The following is an 18,767-nucleotide window of genomic DNA, read 5'->3' as shown; positions in this document are numbered from 1 at the left end:
TGTATATGTATAGGCGGAACTTTTCTTCCCTGGAACCTTCGCGATCGCCACCGTGTTGCTACGCGACGCGGAGGGGAGGACGCTTTTGAAGAGAGCGACTGCGGCGGTTCCTGGCGGGGAAAATGGTCGGGGGAGAAAGCGCCGAGGGAGGCGCAGGCTGCTGCTCTCCGGCCGTCGGGGCGGACGCGGCGACTTCACAGCTGAACCGCGACAAGAGGCTGGTGTGCGTGGAGTACCCAGGCGTTGTGCAGGACGTGGACAAGACGCTGCTGACGCTGGGCGGAGAGGAAGGGGTCTCTAGGGTAAGGGTGGGGAATGGGCGTCCTCTGGAGATTGGCTCTTCCTTCTCCCCGCTCAGGTTATTGTTGTTGTTTAGTCGTTTAGTCGTGTCCGACTCTTCGTGACCCCATGGACCAGAGCACGCCAGGCACTCCTGTCTTCCACTGCCTCACGCAGTTTGGTCAAACTCATGCTGGTAGCTTCGAGAACACCATCTCATCCTCTGTCGGCCCCTTCTCCTTGTGCCCTCCATCTTTCCCAACATCAGGGTCTTTTCCAGGGAGTCTTCTCTTCTCATGAGGTGGCCAAAGTATTGGAGCCTCAGCTTCAGGATCTGTCCTTCCAGTGAGCACTCAGGGCTGATTTCCTTAAGAATGGAGAGGTTTGATCTTCTTGCAGTCCATGGGACTCCCAAGAGTCTCCTCCAGCACCATAATTCAAAAGCATCAATTCTTCGGCGATCAGCTTTCTTTATGGTCCAGCTCTCACTTCCATACATCACTACTGGGAAAACCATAGCTTTAACTATACGGCCCTTTGTTGGCAAGGTGATGTCTCTACTTTTGTAGAGTGATGTCTCTACTCTGCTCAGGTTACTGAGAGGCAAAGCTGCCGTGGGGCGCGGGGTGGGGTCTCAAGGCAGCCTGCATTCGGATGCCCTGGCACCCGTGCCTGGTTACATCTGACACTTTGCACGTTCCCTGTGGAACTCTTCTCTCCCAAGGAGTTTTCATGGCACAGAGTCAGTCTCTCTCTCTCTCTCTCTCTCTCTCTCTCTTGCTCAGAGCCTCCAGAGGCAGGGCTGAAAAGTTGGACCCCATGGGAGTTGAGGAGTGCTTTTACTGTTAGCACGCACACCATTTCCATTTAGCTCATCATCATCATCAGTTTCATCTATATCCCACCTTCCCCCAGGGAGTTCAAGGTGGCATACATGATTCTCCCTCTTCCTGTTATTTCCTCACAACAACCCAGTGAGGGAGGTTGCCCCCTAGGGCCGGATTTGAACCCTTGTCTTCCAAGGACTTAATGGCAGTTTAAAGAAGTGGCAGGTTGGGGGTCTTGCTTGTGTATGGCTAATCATAAATGAATATTTTCCAGAAATGTCCCTCCTTTGTTGAGATATTTCCCCTGCAGAAGCTCATTCAGCTCGGAAGAGACTTCTGGCTACCTGGGGCAAGAGGGAGCCTCATACTTAACATCCCCTTCACACCTTGTTTATCTTTCATTTTGAAAAGGAAAGGGTGATCTGAATTGCTGTTCTGCATGGTGGGGGTGATTTTGGAAAGGGGGGGGCGAGCCGTACAGGATTGCCGTACATCTGGATTTTCCCAGCCATATACAGAATATAGCAGTCGGCAGCAGTGTCCAACTGGGAAACTCCAGACATATGTCAACCCATACCATACAGCCCAGCAACTTTGGCAAAAAAATGTAATCACATCTCAACAACTTTTCCAAATATAGTGGTACCTCTGGATGCGAACGGGATCCGTTCCAGAGCCCCGTTCGCATCCTGAAGCGAATGCAACCTTCGTCTGCGCGGGTAGTGATTCGCCGCTTCCACGCATGCGTGTGACGTCATTTTGAGTGTCTGCGCATGTGTGAACAGCGAAACCCGGAAGTAATGCACTTCTGGGTTGCCACGGAGTGTACTTCCAGGTTACTTCCGGGTTGCCACGGAGTGTAACCTAAAAGCGCTCAACCTGAAGCACATTTAACCCGAGGTATGACTGTACAGTGGTACCTCTGGTTGCGAACAGGATCCGTTCTGGAGGCCCGTTTGCAACATTGAAAGAGTGAAACCCGCAGCGGTGTGTCTGTGCACACGCGGGTTGCGATTCGCTGCTTCTGCGCATGTGTGTGACGTCATTTTGCGTGTCTGCGCATGCCCGAGTGACGAAACCTGGAAGTAACCCTTTCCAGTATTTCCAGGTAGCTGCGGGACGTAACCTGAAAGAATGTAACATGAAGCGGATGTAACCAGGGGTACCACTGTAAAGCTCAATTACTTTTCTGGATTTTCACTGTTTGAAATATGACAACCCTACATTGTAGGGGTTGGATTATATCCAACTCAGGGTGAGAAATTCCTGGCCCCTGGGGGTCAGCTTGTTGTGCATTTGGTCCACAGCTTCGCTTCAGCCCAGCCCACTCTCTCCTGTCTGAGAGCCCCCAGCCTGCTGCATTACCATGCTGGGTTGGGAGGAAGCAAAACCTATTTTCCCCTCACTCGTGTGCTGGCAGAATGACCTAGCTTTTATTTACGTTGTTGGTTGTGTGCATACTTTTCAGATCTACACTGACCCCAGCCGAAGACTCGAGCTCTACTTCCGCCCCAAGGACCCCTACTGCCACCCTGTGTGTGCCAACCGCTTCCCGACATCTTCCATGTTGCTGAAAGTTAAAAAGAAAACGAGGAGGAAACGGACAGAAGCAGGAGATTTTGAGGAAAATGTCAGTTTTGAAGTAGAAGTTCTTGGCATTGTTACCACAGTTTATAAGTTTCAAGGTAATGATTCCTTTCTCTAAGGCAGGGATGAGGAACCCCTGTGGTCCTCCAGATGCATGGCGAGAGGACCAGGGATGATGAATGTTGTACCTCAACAACATTTGGAGGATCTCACCCCCTTTTCAGTAAGGAAAGATTTGCTTCCATCATAAGACTCTGTAAATTTCAGTTCAGCCCTACTTCCTTGCCTCAGGGATTCTCACTGGGTGTGCTGTCTGGTGGCACCAAGGAGACCCCATGAATACGGTGGGGGGGCTGCCTGAATAAACCAGAGATTTCTTCAGTAAATACACCATTGTGATCAGAACAACAGCCTCTTGGGATCTCACAAAAGTAGAATCCACAGTCTTATAAATTACACAGGCTTATCTGAAGGCAGCCCTGTTTAGGGAAGCTTTTAATGTTTGATGTATTACAGTATTTTAATTTTTTTTTTTTTTTGGAAGCCACCCAGAGTGGCTGGGGAAGCCCAGCCAGATGGGTGGGGTATAAATAATAAATTATTATTATTATATTATTATTATTACTTATATAGAGGTATTATCGCTACTTAGCTATACACAGATGTAGAAATTAGGCTACACTCTCAGAGGAAAAGCATGCCTGCATTATCATCTGAGTCCCTGATTCAGTGATAAGAACAGGATGTCCACTCTCTATTAAGCTGGCTCAATGCTGAGTTTTTCCCCTGCACATTCTTGACACATTCTTAATACAACAATATACTTCCACACACTATTTCACAGTTTTTACATCTCTTCACATGTAGGCTCTCTATCAAAGCATATGCTATAATTTTCACTACACTAGGCACCATGTTATTTCTGATTGCATGTGCAAAACATTTTGAATGTGATTGCATTGTGTAAATCTCCATAAGTTGCCACTCTGAGAGCTTCTTGGGTTGCTACAAAGCAGAATCCCCAGTATCTCCAGGTAGGACTGAAAGAGAGTCCTTCCTGAAAAACCAGAAAGTGGTTTCCAGTCAATGTAGGCAATACTGAGGTAGATGGACCAGTGGTTAGACTCAGTATAAGGCAGTATGTTCCTAAGAATGTTAGTATTCAAGCATTTTAAAGAAATTAATAGATGTTGATTTGGTACTGAATGAGATGCCTGTTTCTTTTGTGCAAGTTTCACTAAGTAGTGCAGTGAGGGAACAATCTTTTGGGGTGATCTGCACACTTTTGCCTCCTTCTCTCCAGGGATGTCTGATTTCCAGTATTTGGCAGTGCACTCTGGACCAGATGGCAAGCAGACCTCCATGTATGACAAAGTCCTGATGCTAAAGCCAGAGAAAGAGGAGTTCTTCCTGAGTGACCTTCCACTTTATATCCCTCCACCCATTTTCTCACGCTTGGACACTCCCGTGGACTATTACTATCGACCAGACACACAACATAGGTCAGTGTCTTCTCTTGTAAAGGTGAAAGGTAAAGGGACCCCTGACCGTTAAGTCCAGTTGCAGACGACTCTGGGATTGCGGCGCTCATCTTGCTTTACTGGCTGAGGGAGCCGGCGTTTGTCCGCAGACAGTTTTTCCGGGTCATGTGGCCAGCAGGACTAATCTGCTTCTGGCGAACCAGAGCAGCGTACAGAGACGCTGTTTACCTACCCACTGGAGCAGTACCTGTTTATCTACTTGCACTTTGAGGTGCTTTCGAACTGCTAGGTGGGCAGGAGCTGGAACCGAACAACGGGAGCTCATCCCCTCGCAGGGATTCGAACTGCCAACCTTCTTTTGTAGGTGATGGCAAATCCACCTGCTAAGCAATGGTCTCTGCTGTGGCAGGATTAATATATGTACCAGCTACTATGTTGGCTGAATATAGTTGCAGTTTAGGGTTGGACTTGGACGGTAGGGGGAAAAACCTCTGGTCCTCAGGCCAAACATAGCCTTCTTGGCACCCATATCCAGCCAACTAGCTTATTGAGCTCTGTCCTCTCCACAACCCTGCCTCTCAGCTGTGTGCACCAACATCTGGAGGGCAACCCTTGATCTAAGAAGTGGTATTCCCTCTTAAGGGAACTCCTATTCTTTCTTGGAGGGGCAGCAAACAGCTTTTTTCGTGTTCAATGGTACAATATAGCCATATTGTAACCAAATAAAAATAAATAGTGTCTTATGCAGTGTAGGTCCAGAGTATAAAAAAGGAAGCTCTATGGAAGATTGACAAAGGGATACACACACTGTTTCCATTGTTCCCTGTACAAATTAAAGAAGATATAGAATAATAATGGATATCTCCACATAAAAGTCATATTCAGCTGGCCCAAGTTCTGCAAAAGGCTGCCTGTTCCTGTTTATTATAAAGATTCACCAGATGGCTGCAAAGTCTTCAGGCTCCACTTCATCTTTCCAGACTCTCAGATGGTGTTTTAGTTTTTCAGAGGCAGCAAAATTAAGAACTTCTTAAAACTATCTGTCCAGAGTGATATTGGTTACATTCTTCCACTCTTGTTCAGCTGCCAAGCATGCTGCAACCAGCAGGCCCTGCCCTCTTTTAGATTTGGCCCTGCCCACCACTGCCTAGCATGTAGTCCCTAGAGTGCTACTCACATAGACTAAAAGAGTGCCCCACACCTGTTGTGCCTGGGAGCAACCTTCGGTACACCCAGAAGACTCCAGTTGACTGTAGTGGCTATTGGTTCTGACAGCTGCAAAAGGCACCTGTAGAGAGTCCCTATCCACCCTTCTTGGTACCTCTCCTGGCTTGCTTACCTGCCCAGTGCAGCACCTGACTTCTTCTGGCAGCAGGGAGGAACAACAAAGTCAGAGTGACTTCTGTGTTCCTCTCTGCTTCTAGGTTAAATCAACATGTGCTTGTTGCAGCTGTCAGAACTGATAGTTGCTACAGACATAAAGAGGCTTTTGGATATGTGGCATTGTGGTATGAACCCAGCTCTCATTTCACTTGGGTTTGCATGCACAAAGGAGTTGAAACAAGGTATTTGAGAGTGAAATACATATTCTCTTTGATGTCCATGTGTTCCTTAGATATTCATCAGTGCAGCTCAGATCCCAGGGTTGGGACAGCCACATTGTTGACATTTGACAAGAGGTGGCTGTGCTTTCCAATTCATTAGAGGTAACATTTGGAACACTTCTCATGCTAACACCTTTGATTTTTCTCACTGTTATTCTTCATAGCTCACTTTGCTATAAAGTATCTGAAAGCAATTTAACAATAAAAGCACCAATAATCAAAACAATTTCTAATATAAAAGCAGTTAAAAACAATTTTGTATAAAAACAGTTAAAGCGATGATTGCTTTTTGTGATTTTTATTGCAATAAATAATACCTACAACATACATGAAAATGTTACCTTGGTTTCCCCTTTCACAATAAGGAGAACATATGGTTGGACACTGTCATTACATTTCCCATTCCAGTGTTAAATAAAAAGTGCCTTTAGCTGTACAAGCCAGTTATTATCTGGCTGTCATCCTTCCCTGGCTGTTATATAACTTGCCAGTTTCAGCTATCTGTCAGGTAATTTCCAAACAGCCTTGAAAAATAGGAGCAGTAGTCTTCCCACCCAGCCTGCTCTCAGATGAACCATGACTGCACGTAGAAGATTTCAGATAAATTCAAGATTGCAAAGCTCAACTTTTCCCTCTTTAAATAAGGTTAATTCACGATAACAAGATTCCCATTATTAGGTCCCTCCAGACTCCCCACAGACAAAAAAAAAGGAGAATCTATTTAGCCTCATATCCACTATACAGTGGTACCTCGCAAGACAAAATTAATTCGTTCTGCGAGTTTTTTCATCTTGCGATTTTTTCGTCTTGCGAAGCACGGATTTTGGAAAAGCTTCAAAAATCACCAAAGTCTTCAAAAACCTCAAAAAAGGCTACCACACCGCGTGCTATGAGTTGCTCCTCGAAGTCAAGTTGCAACTGCACCCCCTGAATGCACGGTTTTAAGAAAAAGGAAACAAACTTGCAAGACAAAGGAAACAAACTTGCAAGACGTTTTCGTCTTGCGAAGCAAGCCCATAGGGAAGCAAGCCCATAGCGAAGCAACTCAAAAAACGAAAAACTCTTTCGTCTTGCGAGTTTTTCGTCTTACGAGGCATTCGTCTTGCGAGGTACCACTGTACATTTAAATAGTTTCTGGTTTAACAATCAGTCCTCCTTCCTAGGGAACTGTGAGGTTTGCTCCTCCAGTATCTGTTTTGAACCCATTTCAAGTGCTGTATTATGGGAAGGGATATAAATAGGCAGGACTAGGTGGCTTGTGATCTGATCCAGAAAGGTACTTATTTGCCTTAGCTAGCTGAATGAATGAATGAATTATGGTAATAAGTCAATAAAATTTAGGGCAGGCAGAATAAGGCTGCAATCCCATATACACTTCCTGGGAGTAAGCCCCATGAACACAGTAGGTGATAAAAGTAGATCCACTGAAATTAAGGGACATCTGTAAATAACTTTCAAAGTGAGTTCCCTTCTAAAGAGGGGATTGGTCCACAGCCTCGACCATTGGGTTGAGTTTATTTCATACTATTATGTCATGTTCCCATTGGTCTTTGATTTTGGTGAGGGACCTGTAGTGTCTTGGAGTAGTATTTTATATGTTGCCGATACCGCCCCTTTGCTGTGTCCCTCTGTTGACAATCGCCTAGTGGTTGCTGACTTCATTTGTGGGTTGTTTAAGAATGCATGTAGTTGATGATAGGTCAGTCAGGATATTTAGTTGTCCATTAGTTTGTTCTGTATTTCTTGTGACGGTGTGGGGTTGCCAAGTCTTTTAGGCGGTATGGCCTTTTAGGCTTGCCATACCTTTACTTGAAAGCTTTGTGATGCATGGTGGAACTGTGGGTGGTAGGCTAGGGGGATTAACAGGGATAGAGCTGGGAACAATGCTGAAGACTTGGAGTAGATTTGTTTAAGGGTTTATAGGAGGTTGGGGCCAAATTTCAAATCTCTCGTTTCCTCTTATTCACTCTTTGTTTCTGGTGCTTTCTGGCATGGCTCTGCATCTTTGGGCCCAGGTTACATTGGGCAGTGTGGAAGAGTCTCTTCATAATTTGTGTTGAAGAAATATAGCTCTAACTTTTCAGTAATACAAGGGAAGGAAAATAGCAAGTTTTAGTGGGTCTACTGGTAAAGTTATTAATAAAGGAAGAGTCAAACTCTCTAGGCAACCTGAACAAATTACAGTATAAAAGACCAACAGAGTCTCTCCAGTTCTTTAAAGACAAAATCCAACATTAAATGGAGTCTTATTAAACTGGCCTGCTGCCTTACTAAAGAAGTTGAAATTCAAGAGGCCCCATCCATGTTAGCGTTCCACCATGTCCTGAATGCAAGTGTTCTGCTGAACAGAATTTGTGATTTTATTTTTCAAACTGGTTTTTGTTACTGTTTTAGTTGTTAAGCTTTTTATTGTTTGTATGATTGTACATCTTGATTAAGGATGTTTTAATGACCCAATGGATTTATTGTTGTGTAAGATATTTTTTTATGGCCTCAGAGTTTGGTCTGAATGAACAAGAGACAACAGTCTTCTTGCTATTAACAAGGTCTGTGTCCATTTTCTCAGTTCAAGGGAGTTTGGAGTTTTTTAGAAGTGAAGCAGCTCAGACCAAGCTTTTATGGGAGCTGAAGGCTCAACCCATTCCTGGCTGTCAGGCAGGCTCTGATCCAGGCATGTGCTTACATGCACTTCCCCCTACTTTCGAGTGACCACTCATGGAACTAGCTAGTGCTTTAAGTTCCTGCCTGCCTCACTTCCTCTGTTCCTGTGGCCAAGTGGTCAAGGTGGGGTGTGGGTTCTGAGAGCTGTGTGAGAATCCAGGCAACTAGTATGGGAGCCTCCTGGGGCAAAGAGACAAAGATTTATTGGCTTTTCAGTACTACTGATCATATGGAGATCCTTTGAAGTGGGGTCTGTGTGTCTCTGACCCCTGCTCTTCCTCTGAGGAGGTCATAAGTTCCAGATCTGGGAAGGGCTGAGTTCTGAGTCTCATCAACACATGGCAGCTCCACGCTCACCATCCTGAGTTCCACAATTGAAGACGCCAGTGTGATATAGAGCTTAGAGTGCTGGACTAGGGTTTTGGAGACCAGGGTGCAAGTACCTAAAAGTAAAGGGACCCCTGACCATTAGGTCCAGTCGTGGCCGACTCTGGGGTTGCGGCGCTCATCTCGCTTTACTGGCCGAGGGAGCCAGCGTACAGCTTCCGGGTCATGTGGTCAGCATGACTAAGCTGCTTCTGGCGAACCAGAGCAGCGCATGGAAACACTGTTTACCTTCCCGCCGGAGCGGTACCTATTTATCTATTTCTGCTTTGATGTGCTTTCAAACTGCTAGGTTGGCAGGAGCTGGGACCAAACAATGGGAGCTCACCCCGTCGCGGGGATTCAAACCGCCAACCTTCTGATCGGCAAGTCCTAGGCTCAGTGGTTTAGACCACAGCGCCACCCGTGTCCCATACAAGTACCTGCTCATCCATAAAACTCACTGTGTGACCTTGGGTCAGTCACTCACTCTCAGTCTAACTTACCTCGCAGGGTTGTTGTGAGGATAAAATGGACATGTGGTAGAAGTGTGTACACCACCTTAAGCTCCTTGGAGAGAAGGTGGAATATAAATATAATAATAAAGCAGATAAATATAAATGCAGGCAATCAACCCACCACTTAGCAAAATTCATGTCTTTTTAATGAACAGATTCATGGTTGCCTCTTTAGAAATTCTCTGTTCAGATAGCAGTTTAAAAGGGGGCATCAGAAAAGAAAAATAGAAAGAAAATTATCTTTTTTCATTTTTTTTAAATTTTCAATTTGAGTTGTCATAAACAAAAAAGCAAGCATTATCCAAATTTCACACAACTGAGTCAAATGGGATTCATTTTTATAATTTCTGTTTCCCTCCCCTGCAGGGAAGGATATCAGAACCCCACGTTGTCCAGCGAAAATTTGATAGGTCTCAGCCGGGCCCGTCGGCCCCACAACGCCATCTTTATCAACTTTGAGGATGAGGAGATCCCCATGAAGCCTTTGGACGCTGCAGAGCAGACCTGGAGGAGAGTTTGCAGCAATGCAGTGGATCACAAAGCAGAAGAGGAACTGAGGAAGGTAGACACACATTTTGGGGTCTGTTCACACACTGAAAGACATGTTTGGAAACTTGGGACATCGGAGCCAGGGTTGCCTGGAACTCCCTGCTGAGAGTCCCTTTCTTGGTTGAGAGGCAAATCTTTTACCCCTATTTTCAATAATTTTATTTGTATAGCATGTACAGAACATTTACAAAAAGGGCATCAGGACAAAAGAGTATATTCTGTAGAAAAGCTATACGAAACCTAACAACACCAAATCACCAAAAAACGAGACTACGGCAGGAAAAGAAAAAGTTTGAAGGGCCCCAAGGAGGAGACAAAGGGCCAGATCAGTCCAGCAATTCTTTTAAATAAAGTCATACTTGGCTGGAACGAGGCAATCCATTGTATGAGTCAAGAAAGGCATATTGGGACATGGCTCTTCCTGAACGCTTGGCATATTGGTATCAAGTGCAAAAGAATTGCCAAAGCAGACAAATTTGAAAGTGTTTGCGGTCCTTTCTTGACCTATGTTAATAAGGACTGAGTCTTGCTGCAAGCTCTGCAGGCTTAGATTGCTTTGTAGAAAGTGTATTCACAATTTTCACATGCATGATGTATTTATGGTGAGACAAGGCAAAGCTGAAAATGTTACTAATGATTTACTTTACTGTATGTGGAAAACATTCTATTTTTGTATAGAATGCCTGTGGAACCTAATTTGTTATTAATGGTTTTGTTGTTATTATTATTTAATGCACTGTTATTATCCAAATGGAACACTCACATACACCTCCCGATCTGGTACAGTCAGAAATCTTGGCAGCTTTAAGTTCTTGAATTAACTTTTCCAAGGAAACAATGAACAGAGTCTTTTTATACTTCACATCCTTCCAGCCTTGGGTTATAGTTAGACCTTTTCTTGTATGTGTTTCTGTTTTGTAGCTGTTTGAGGTCCGCCCAGTCTGGTCTCGTAATGCTGTGAAAGCCAATATAAGCATCCACCCTGACAAGCTCAAGTTCCTTCTGCCTTACTTAGCTTACTACATGGTGAGTGCATTATGTTTCGTGTGTGTATGTGTTGCTTTCTTAAAAAGAGTTCCCAGCAGCTCATATAGTGACAATGGATTGAAATGTTCTCTATTTAGTAAATGCAGTAGTTATCAAATGTAGTTGCCAGAAAGCATGCAGCTGGGAAGATTTTTTTTTGGCGGGGGGCACTCAGTAATTTATTCCAGAATGTAAAAAAAAAAAAAAAGTTGGCCTTCTTAGACAGCTTATATCAGAGGCAGGGAACCTTTTTCAGCCCAGGGGTCGCTTTAGCTCACAGGCAGCTCTTTAGGAGCCACGTTCCAGTGCTGGGCAGGGCAGGGCCTGAGGCAAAGAGATGTGGCCAGTGGCAAAAGTCAGTGGAAGTTGCTGGGAACTGTAGGACAGGAGACTACTCTTGTGCTCTGGTCTGCTTGTGGTTTTCAGACAGGCATCTGGTTGGCCATTGCAAGAACAGAATGTTGCACTAGATGGGCCATTTGCCTGATCCAGCAGGGCACCTCTTACGTTCTCATGTTCAATGGGTGTTACTCTTGCCCTTGTACAATAGGCTGCATTCCAACCATGCAAAATCCCCTCTTTCTGCACATACAGACATACATTTCTCCTTCCAGATATATAAGAACCATTGCCACAGTTCAAGGATACAGTCCAACCTAGCAAAAGCACTTGAAGGATGTGTGGCATGAGGGGAGTCATGACCTGGGAAGTGTCCTGTGGGCTGGGTAGAGAGGACTGAACGTCTGCATTCGGGGCTTGAGCTTGAGGTTCCCCACCTGTCTCCGCCCATTCATCCGAGTTTCCAAAGCACATGCTAAATTGTCTCCATCTTGGCAGTGCTCCATTCCTGAAAGCTGCAATTTTTTTATTGGGGTATTGTCATTTCCCCCCTATTTTGTGATTGTCAAGAAAGCTCTCATTCAATCATTCAAAGCATTTATATCCTGCTCTTTACTTAATGGTCTCAGAGCAGATAATAAGTAAACAGAGCACAAACAGCGTAATACAAACAGCATGCAGTTTAAAAGAAATAGGAATCAAAAGTTTTTAAAATAAATTTGCATGATTTATTTATTCAGTTTCTATCCCGCCCACCCTCCCAAAGGAGCCCAGGACAGTAGTTTCTTTATTTAGCACTCATAAAATTGCCCACAGACCCCCTCTGTTGGGTTCGAGAGTTGGTGTTCTGGGAAGTTTTGAAATAACTTTGAAATAAAGTTTTGAAATGAGACATTTTTCTCCACTCTCCAGAAGTAAAATCTAGATGGTGGCAATGACAGGGACCAGCCATAAATAGCCTTTCTGTGCACAATTTCCTTTCCTTCCCATTTTCCTAAACCTAAAAATCTAAAGCTTTGCTGCCACCAACACTTTTAAAGGTCTTGATAGCAGCAAAATCGTGGTACATTTTTTTGCAGTTGTTGCAAAAATGATTGTGGTGTTGCGATGTTTTTTAATCTGAGAGTGCTTTTTAATAAAAAGATTATTTCAATCCTATGTTCGGATGTAAGGATTAAAAAAAAAGAGCATCAAAACCAGAGCCTCACATTCTTGTAATTCTGTTTGCCCCTGTAGCTAACTGGACCCTGGAGGAGCCTGTGGGTCCGCTTTGGTTATGATCCCAGGGAACACCCAGAAGCAAAGTTCTACCAGGTCCTGGATTTCAGAATTCGCTGCGGAATGAAATACGGTAAAAATGGAAGCAGGCCATCAGAGTACTGTTGTACTCTTTACTATCAGTGCCTTTTGGGTGGCAGGGGGGGGGGGCAGAGGAAAGGTCTAGGCTACAAAAGCACCAAGCTGCCAAATAGATATATCTATTTAAAATTCCTGGTATAATTTGTTTCTCTTTGAGAAGTGCTCTTCTCCATCATCTCTTCTGCCTCCACAGACGTGTTTTATTTCCCCCTAGGGTATGCCCCTAATGACATGCCGGTGAAAGCTAAACGCAGCACCTACAACTACAGCCTGCCCATCACCGTGAAAAAACCAGGTATGTGGTACAGGCAAGAGGGTGGGTAGATATTTCTTTATCTTGTTTAGTGAATTAAACAATTGTGATTTCTTCCATCAATTCGCAGGGGTGCCCTTTGTGGCTCTCTCTGATCCTGGTACAATTTTTGAATGAGATGAACCTCCCTTTTGCGGCTCCTGAGCAGACGCCTGCTGAAAACAGGGCTTGCAAGTCGTGCTTTCAGCAGGGATCTTTTCAGATGTGGCTTGAAATTAAAGCTGGGGTTGCAAAGGAAGGAAGGAATTTCACTCTCAGTTCTTCCTTTGAAGTTGAATCACCTGACATCACATGACACCAGGTGATTGACAGGTAGGTGGCTTCATCTGCCTGTTAAAAGTGGTCTCTGGTGGGTGGGCCAGTTCATCAGCCTTTGTGAGATAGTTGACTCTCAAATGCTGACATCTGTGCTGTGTGGTAGACCACATGCTCTGCATGCAGGAGACCTCACTATCAATTCCCACTCTGCCCAGGTTGGGCTGGAAAACTGCCCTGTCTGAAATCCTGGGGAGCTGCTGCCAGTCTGCAGACAGTACTGAGGCAGATGGATCTGTGGTCTGTCCTGATAGAAGGCAGCTTCATATATTCCTTTGCCAGTTGCACACAGAACCAGTAGTTAACAGGTGCTGCAGAGCATTTATTATTTATTATTATAAAACAGGATCAACAGGTTGTCATGTTGTAGTTTGTTCTTCCATCCTTGGTGACAGTCAAGAAAAAGTGGATAGAGAGAAGTTAAATTTCCCCCTCTCATTATACCAAAACTTGGGTACCATCCAATGAAGCTGAATGTTGACAGGTTCTGGGCAGACAAAAGAAAGTAATTTTTCACACAGTACATAGTTTGAGTATGTAATTCTCTCCAGCAAGATGTAGTGGTGGCCAACAACTTGGATGACTTTAAAAGAAAATTTGACAAGTTCATGGAGGAATAAAGCTAATCAATGGCTGCTAGTCACTATGGCTATGTTCTTTCTCCACTGTCAGAGGCAATATGCCTCTGAATGCCATTTGCTAGGAATCACAGGTAGAGAAAGTTGCTGTTGCAATCATGTCCTGCTTTGGGGCTTCCTAGAAGAGGCTTTTGGTCAGCCACTGTGAGAACAGGGTGCTGGACTAGATGGGCCTTTGGCCTGATCCAGCAGCCAGGCTCTTAAGTTGCTGTGCAACATGTGATTTGGGGACTCTCTTCCTGCCCTTTGCAGCGAGCCATGTAGTTGGCATCCAGGACCTTAAGCAAGGACTGAGCACCTCTGGGATGTCCAGTCCACGGAAATCTGCTTTCAGCAAGTATAAACTTAAAGTAGGTATTTGGCTTCCTCCTTGTTTTTCCTCCTGACTTCACCCTTTTCTCCTCTTGTGGCGTACTAGGAAGATCTGTCTCCAGACACATTGTCTCCTCTGGGGAAATACAGATTTGGTCACGTGAAAGAAATGGGTAGCAGCTTAAAGGCAAAATGCCCAATAGTATAAATTCATCCTCCTGTCACTGTGGAGGTGGGAATCCTTGGGGTTGATGCAAGAGAGACCCAGTTGCCCTGTTCAAGTCCAGAGGGCTGCTCTGGGAAATGGAGATGTGGCGGTTTGGGGAGGAAGAGATTGAATATAACAACCATGAGGACTCTTTGTGGGTTCTGTATTGGAGAAGAGGAAGAAGTTGGGGTGACAATCTGACTTTGGAGGAGCTAAGGGTTTTCTCCAACATTCAAGTCATCAACAGAGGGTCCCGTTGTGGAAACATTTTTACTTTCAGTTCCATTGTCTTTTGGTGTCTTCCATCCCTCTGCTTCTTCCTCTCTCAGGATTCGATTTACATCTTCCGAGAAGGTTCCCTGCCTCCTTATCGACAGATGTTCTATCAGCTTTGTGACCTGAATGTGGAATGGTACTTGTGCTTGATCAAAAGGGGCTCTAAAGTAACTTGGGGGGGGGGGCAATTTATGTCTGTGTTCATGCATGTCTTTTGTATGTCTGTCTGAACCTCAAAGGTACGCTCCCCGCTGTGGTGGCCCTGCAAGCAAAACCTGATCTGAATTTTTCCATGGGTACCCTTGCAGTAATAGAAAATTCAGCTGACTGTAGGGGGAGGAGAAGGCTTGCACTCCTTAAACATTGAACCTTCAGGAGAGAGTACCTCTGTTTCCCCTTCTTAGGCAGTTCCCAGCATTCCTTTGAAACAGGAACCCACAATTACCAGGGAGCAGGGTTTTAAAAATCTACATTTAAATGGGTTTGTTGGTTCTTCCACTGATGATTTGACACATCCAGACTCTGGGTCTTTTTGTCCTCAGTTTATTTTTTGAGACCAGGGTCGACCTTCACAAGGGAATCAGACCTAATTTGTTCAGTCCTTTGGGGGAAGAGAGAATCTGAGACTAGTCTCTGTTCAGCTTGCAGAAGATCATTCGCCGGAATGATGGCATGGAGATGGTGTGTACAGAGAGGGATGGCTGGTGTCTTCCCAAGACCAGTGATGACTTGCGGGATACCATGTCTCTGATGATAAAGCAGATCATCCGCTCCAAAAGGCCTGGTAATATACTATTAATCAAGGGAGGTTGGAACCTGGCAATGAAACCAGGTTTTACAAATGTTAACCTGACCTGGGACAGCTTGTGTGGCTCTTCTAAGATAGCTCCTACTGCTTGCAGTTTGAATTACTTGTATTGGATTTTTTATTTTTTTAAAGTATGATTTGTTGTTGTTGTTTAGTCATTTAGTCGTGTCCGACTCTTCATGACCCCATGGACCAGAGCATGCCAGGCACTCCTATCTCCCACTGCCTCCCGCAGTTTGGTCAAACTCATGCTGGTAGCTTTGAGAACACTGTCCAGCCATCTCGTCCTCTGTCGTCCCCTTCTCCATGTGCCCTCCGTCTTTCCCAACATCAGGGTCTTTTCCAGGGAGTCTTCTCTTCTCATGAGGTGGCCAAAGTATTGGAGTCTCAGCTTCAGGATCTGTCCTTCCAGTGAGCACTCAGGGCTGATTTCCTTCAGAATGGATAGGTTTGATCTTCTTGCAGTCCATGGTATGATTAGGGATGTCTTTTCAATATATTGAAAACATATAGTCCTCCACCCAAGTTCATTTTATTAATGTAGCTTAGGCTTATAAAAATCAGTCCATTTGATTGACTGAAATTCATTGCTAGGTGACCTTGGGCTGGTTACCAAAGCTCATGTCTCCACTGTCAGCATGATGCCTCTGAGTGCCAGTTGCTGGGAATCACAGGTGCAGAGAGTGCCATTGTGCCTAGATGCTGCTTGCGGGCTTCCTAAAAGAGACACTTGGTTGGCCATTGTGAGAAAGAGAGTCCTGGACTAGATCAGCCTTTAGTTCTCTCAGCTTAAGCCCTGTCACACATTGGTTGTCTTATAATAATAGACACCTTGAGCTCCTTGGAGGAGAAGCAGGATATAAATTTGAATAATAACAATACATAATCAATTAAGAGTTACTAAATCAACTAGCAACCCTAGATACACATATTTGTTGGAGGGAGAAATAACTGCTTTTGGAATTACAATGGAAATCACTTTCTTCCTGCCACTGCTGGCTCTCTGTTTCCTTCAGATGGGACCCCTGAGGGAGTAATTCTGACTGACCTTTGGCTACCCCGCCCCTCCCCTTTTGCCCCAGTGGAATTCCTCAGCCATCCCTCCACTCATCCATCCCTGACATTATCTTCATCCCTTTCCCTATCTTTTGCTCCAGCTCTGTTCACAAGCACTTCGAACACAGAAGAGGGGAAAGAGCAGCTGGCGTTCGAGTCCGGAGAGGAAGAGGAAGAGGAGGAAGAAGAGGAGGAGTTCAAAGAACCATCTGATGGAAGTGAGAATGAGATGGAGACAGAGATTCTGGACTATGTGTGATGCACCAGAACTGGCACTATGCGAGGACCTTTGCTTCTCTTGTCCCTACAGGCAAGACAGGAAGCCAGGCCTAATGAGACAAGTACCCATCCATGTCTCTTCTACTCATCTTTGGGTTCTGTTCTTTACAGACACCTATGTGTGCCTTTTTGATACTGATTTGAGGGTGAAGATTGTGATGAGTAAGGCTGTTTATCCTTGAGCTCTGCAGACATGGCAAATGTGCAAGTAATGGGGCTGGAGATACCTTATCCCGAGAGGTTTTGCTAAGTATTCCTCTAATGAAAGCTTAGCTAACTGGTAAACACACAAGCCTGGTAGACCTTCATCTTGGCATTGGTTAGCATCTCATTCTCCCATATCCTTTAGGAGAGGCAAGCCATTGCCGTAGCCACCTTACTAATACACCTGTCCAGCTTTACCACCTCAAACGTGTGGTCACCAGGGCTGGTGCATGGAGTGCTGGTGATGTCCTGACCTAAGATTTTAGTCTTTTGTCAGGCTGATGTTGAAGCCAAACTCCATACAGTCTTGGTCAAAATGTTTGATGAGTTTCTGTGGAGTTTCCTTGGAGTGTGCTGTCAAGGCTGTGTCATCTATGAACAATATATATTGGATAAGAACTTGCCACACTTCTGCCTTGGCATGGAGATGTGCCAGGTTGAACGGACTCACACCACTCCTTGAATGGACGCACAGCACACACTGTCTTCAGTCAAACTGAAGGCATATGAGAACAACAGGTTGAAGACGATGCCAAAGAGACTCCTTCAGATAGCAATAAAGCTGGATATCAAATCCAAACTCCTCTTCTTCTTCCCTTGTGGACTTTAGGTGGGCATCTTACCTTTTCGGTTGATGAGGTCAAAGGCCTGAAGGCCAAATACCTGACCAGGAGCCCTTATGACTGTGCATAGATGAAGTTTGAGTATTAGTAATTTTTCCTCTTATGTTGCCAATGAAATAGTATAAAGCATTCGTATACTGATGAACATGCGAGTGGGGTTCAAAGTGAAGATAATGATTTATGTTTGAATTTAAATTTAGATCAACCAAATTGAGCCAAATGCTGATCAGGGGAATTGTTCATTTTCTGGAATACTGGCATATACTATGAAATTAAACCACATTGGGGTAAAGCCATCTTTTTTGATCTCTCAATGTGTCAACTATAGTTTATTTGTAACTCTCTCAAGGAGGGTTGATTCCCAAACGTGTTTTGTACCAATGGTCCATCATTGTGCCAGAAAGCTCTTTCCAGTGTCTGGTTATGTTGCATCTCACTGCTTGTAATAAATGGCTTGTTAATTCTATATTATGTAAATTCAGATGATCATGTAATATATTTAATAAAGCTAATTCTCATTTGACTTCCAATTGAATTCTAGAAGGGCTGGATTTTTTTACATTTCCACCACATGTGGACTATGGACAATGTACCAAGTGTGGGGCAGCTCCTCTCGCAAAGGGGTGAGGTGCCAGGATGGATCATTGCCAGCTTCATGGGTGTTAGGTACCACCTATATATGAGTTTTAGGGTAATTTTCTATTGCTTGCCAAAATAGATGTCAGGGAACTGCCATCGGAGACAGGAGAGGAGGTAAGGCGCAGCAGCGATGCAGGAGAAGGACCCAGTAGGGAGAGAGAGCTCACTTCCGCTGGGGAAGGAGATAGGCGTTACGCTAGGAAGAAAGGGGAGGTTGAGGGAGCTTCGGAGGGAGGGCTCCGAGACTGTTCCAGCGAGACCAGCGGGGAGAGCACAGAGCCTCCGCTTGGGACGCCCACTCTGCGCAGAAAGCTTCCGTGCAGGGAGGCTAGGCGGAGACTTGGTGTCAAAGAACTTTTATGTTGGAAAAAGTTCAGGAAACGCCCACTGACGGATTCTGCCAGTGATTGAGACAGCCACGGAGGAAGGGCAGTCCAGCCGGGGAAAAGTTTGAACAAACTACTCAGCTTGGAGCAGTTTGCAGCTTACGCACAAGCAACCCC

At 45.0% G+C, this 18,767-nt stretch overlaps 1 protein-coding gene across 1 annotated transcript; it reads left to right on the top strand.

Annotated features, from left to right (window-relative positions):
- Nucleotides 1-88: 88 nt before the first annotated feature.
- Nucleotides 89-18,148, top strand: GTF3C5 (general transcription factor IIIC subunit 5). The gene is made up of 11 exons (XM_079961366.1): nucleotides 89-302; nucleotides 2,575-2,791; nucleotides 3,997-4,195; nucleotides 9,687-9,882; nucleotides 10,791-10,895; nucleotides 12,471-12,585; nucleotides 12,808-12,888; nucleotides 14,112-14,209; nucleotides 14,709-14,791; nucleotides 15,297-15,439; nucleotides 16,621-18,148. The coding sequence occupies exons 1-11, from the start codon at nucleotides 123-125 to the stop codon at nucleotides 16,776-16,778; spliced, it is 1,575 nt and encodes a 524-aa protein (XP_079817492.1). The 5' UTR covers nucleotides 89-122; the 3' UTR covers nucleotides 16,779-18,148.
- Nucleotides 18,149-18,767: the final 619 nt, after the last annotated feature.

Source organism: Podarcis cretensis, assembly GCF_951804945.1.
Source record: "Podarcis cretensis genome assembly, chromosome: Z".
In the NCBI taxonomy this organism is placed as follows: Eukaryota; Metazoa; Chordata; class Lepidosauria; order Squamata; family Lacertidae; genus Podarcis; species Podarcis cretensis.
The sequence above is the reverse complement of the archived record's forward strand: the minus strand, read 5'-3'. Positions and strand labels throughout refer to the sequence as shown.

Bases quoted from the DNA above. Each gene is read 5' to 3' on its own strand.
- GTF3C5 (XM_079961366.1), top strand. From the start codon at position 123: ATGGTCGGGGGAGAAAGCGCCGAGGGAGGCGCAGGCTGCTGCTCTCCG. The intron at 303-2,574 runs GTAAGGGTGGGG...CATACTTTTCAG, and splicing joins GAGAGGAAGGGGTCTCTAGG to ATCTACACTGACCCCAGCCG. The intron at 10,896-12,470 runs GTGAGTGCATTA...TTGCCCCTGTAG, and splicing joins CTTACTTAGCTTACTACATG to CTAACTGGACCCTGGAGGAG.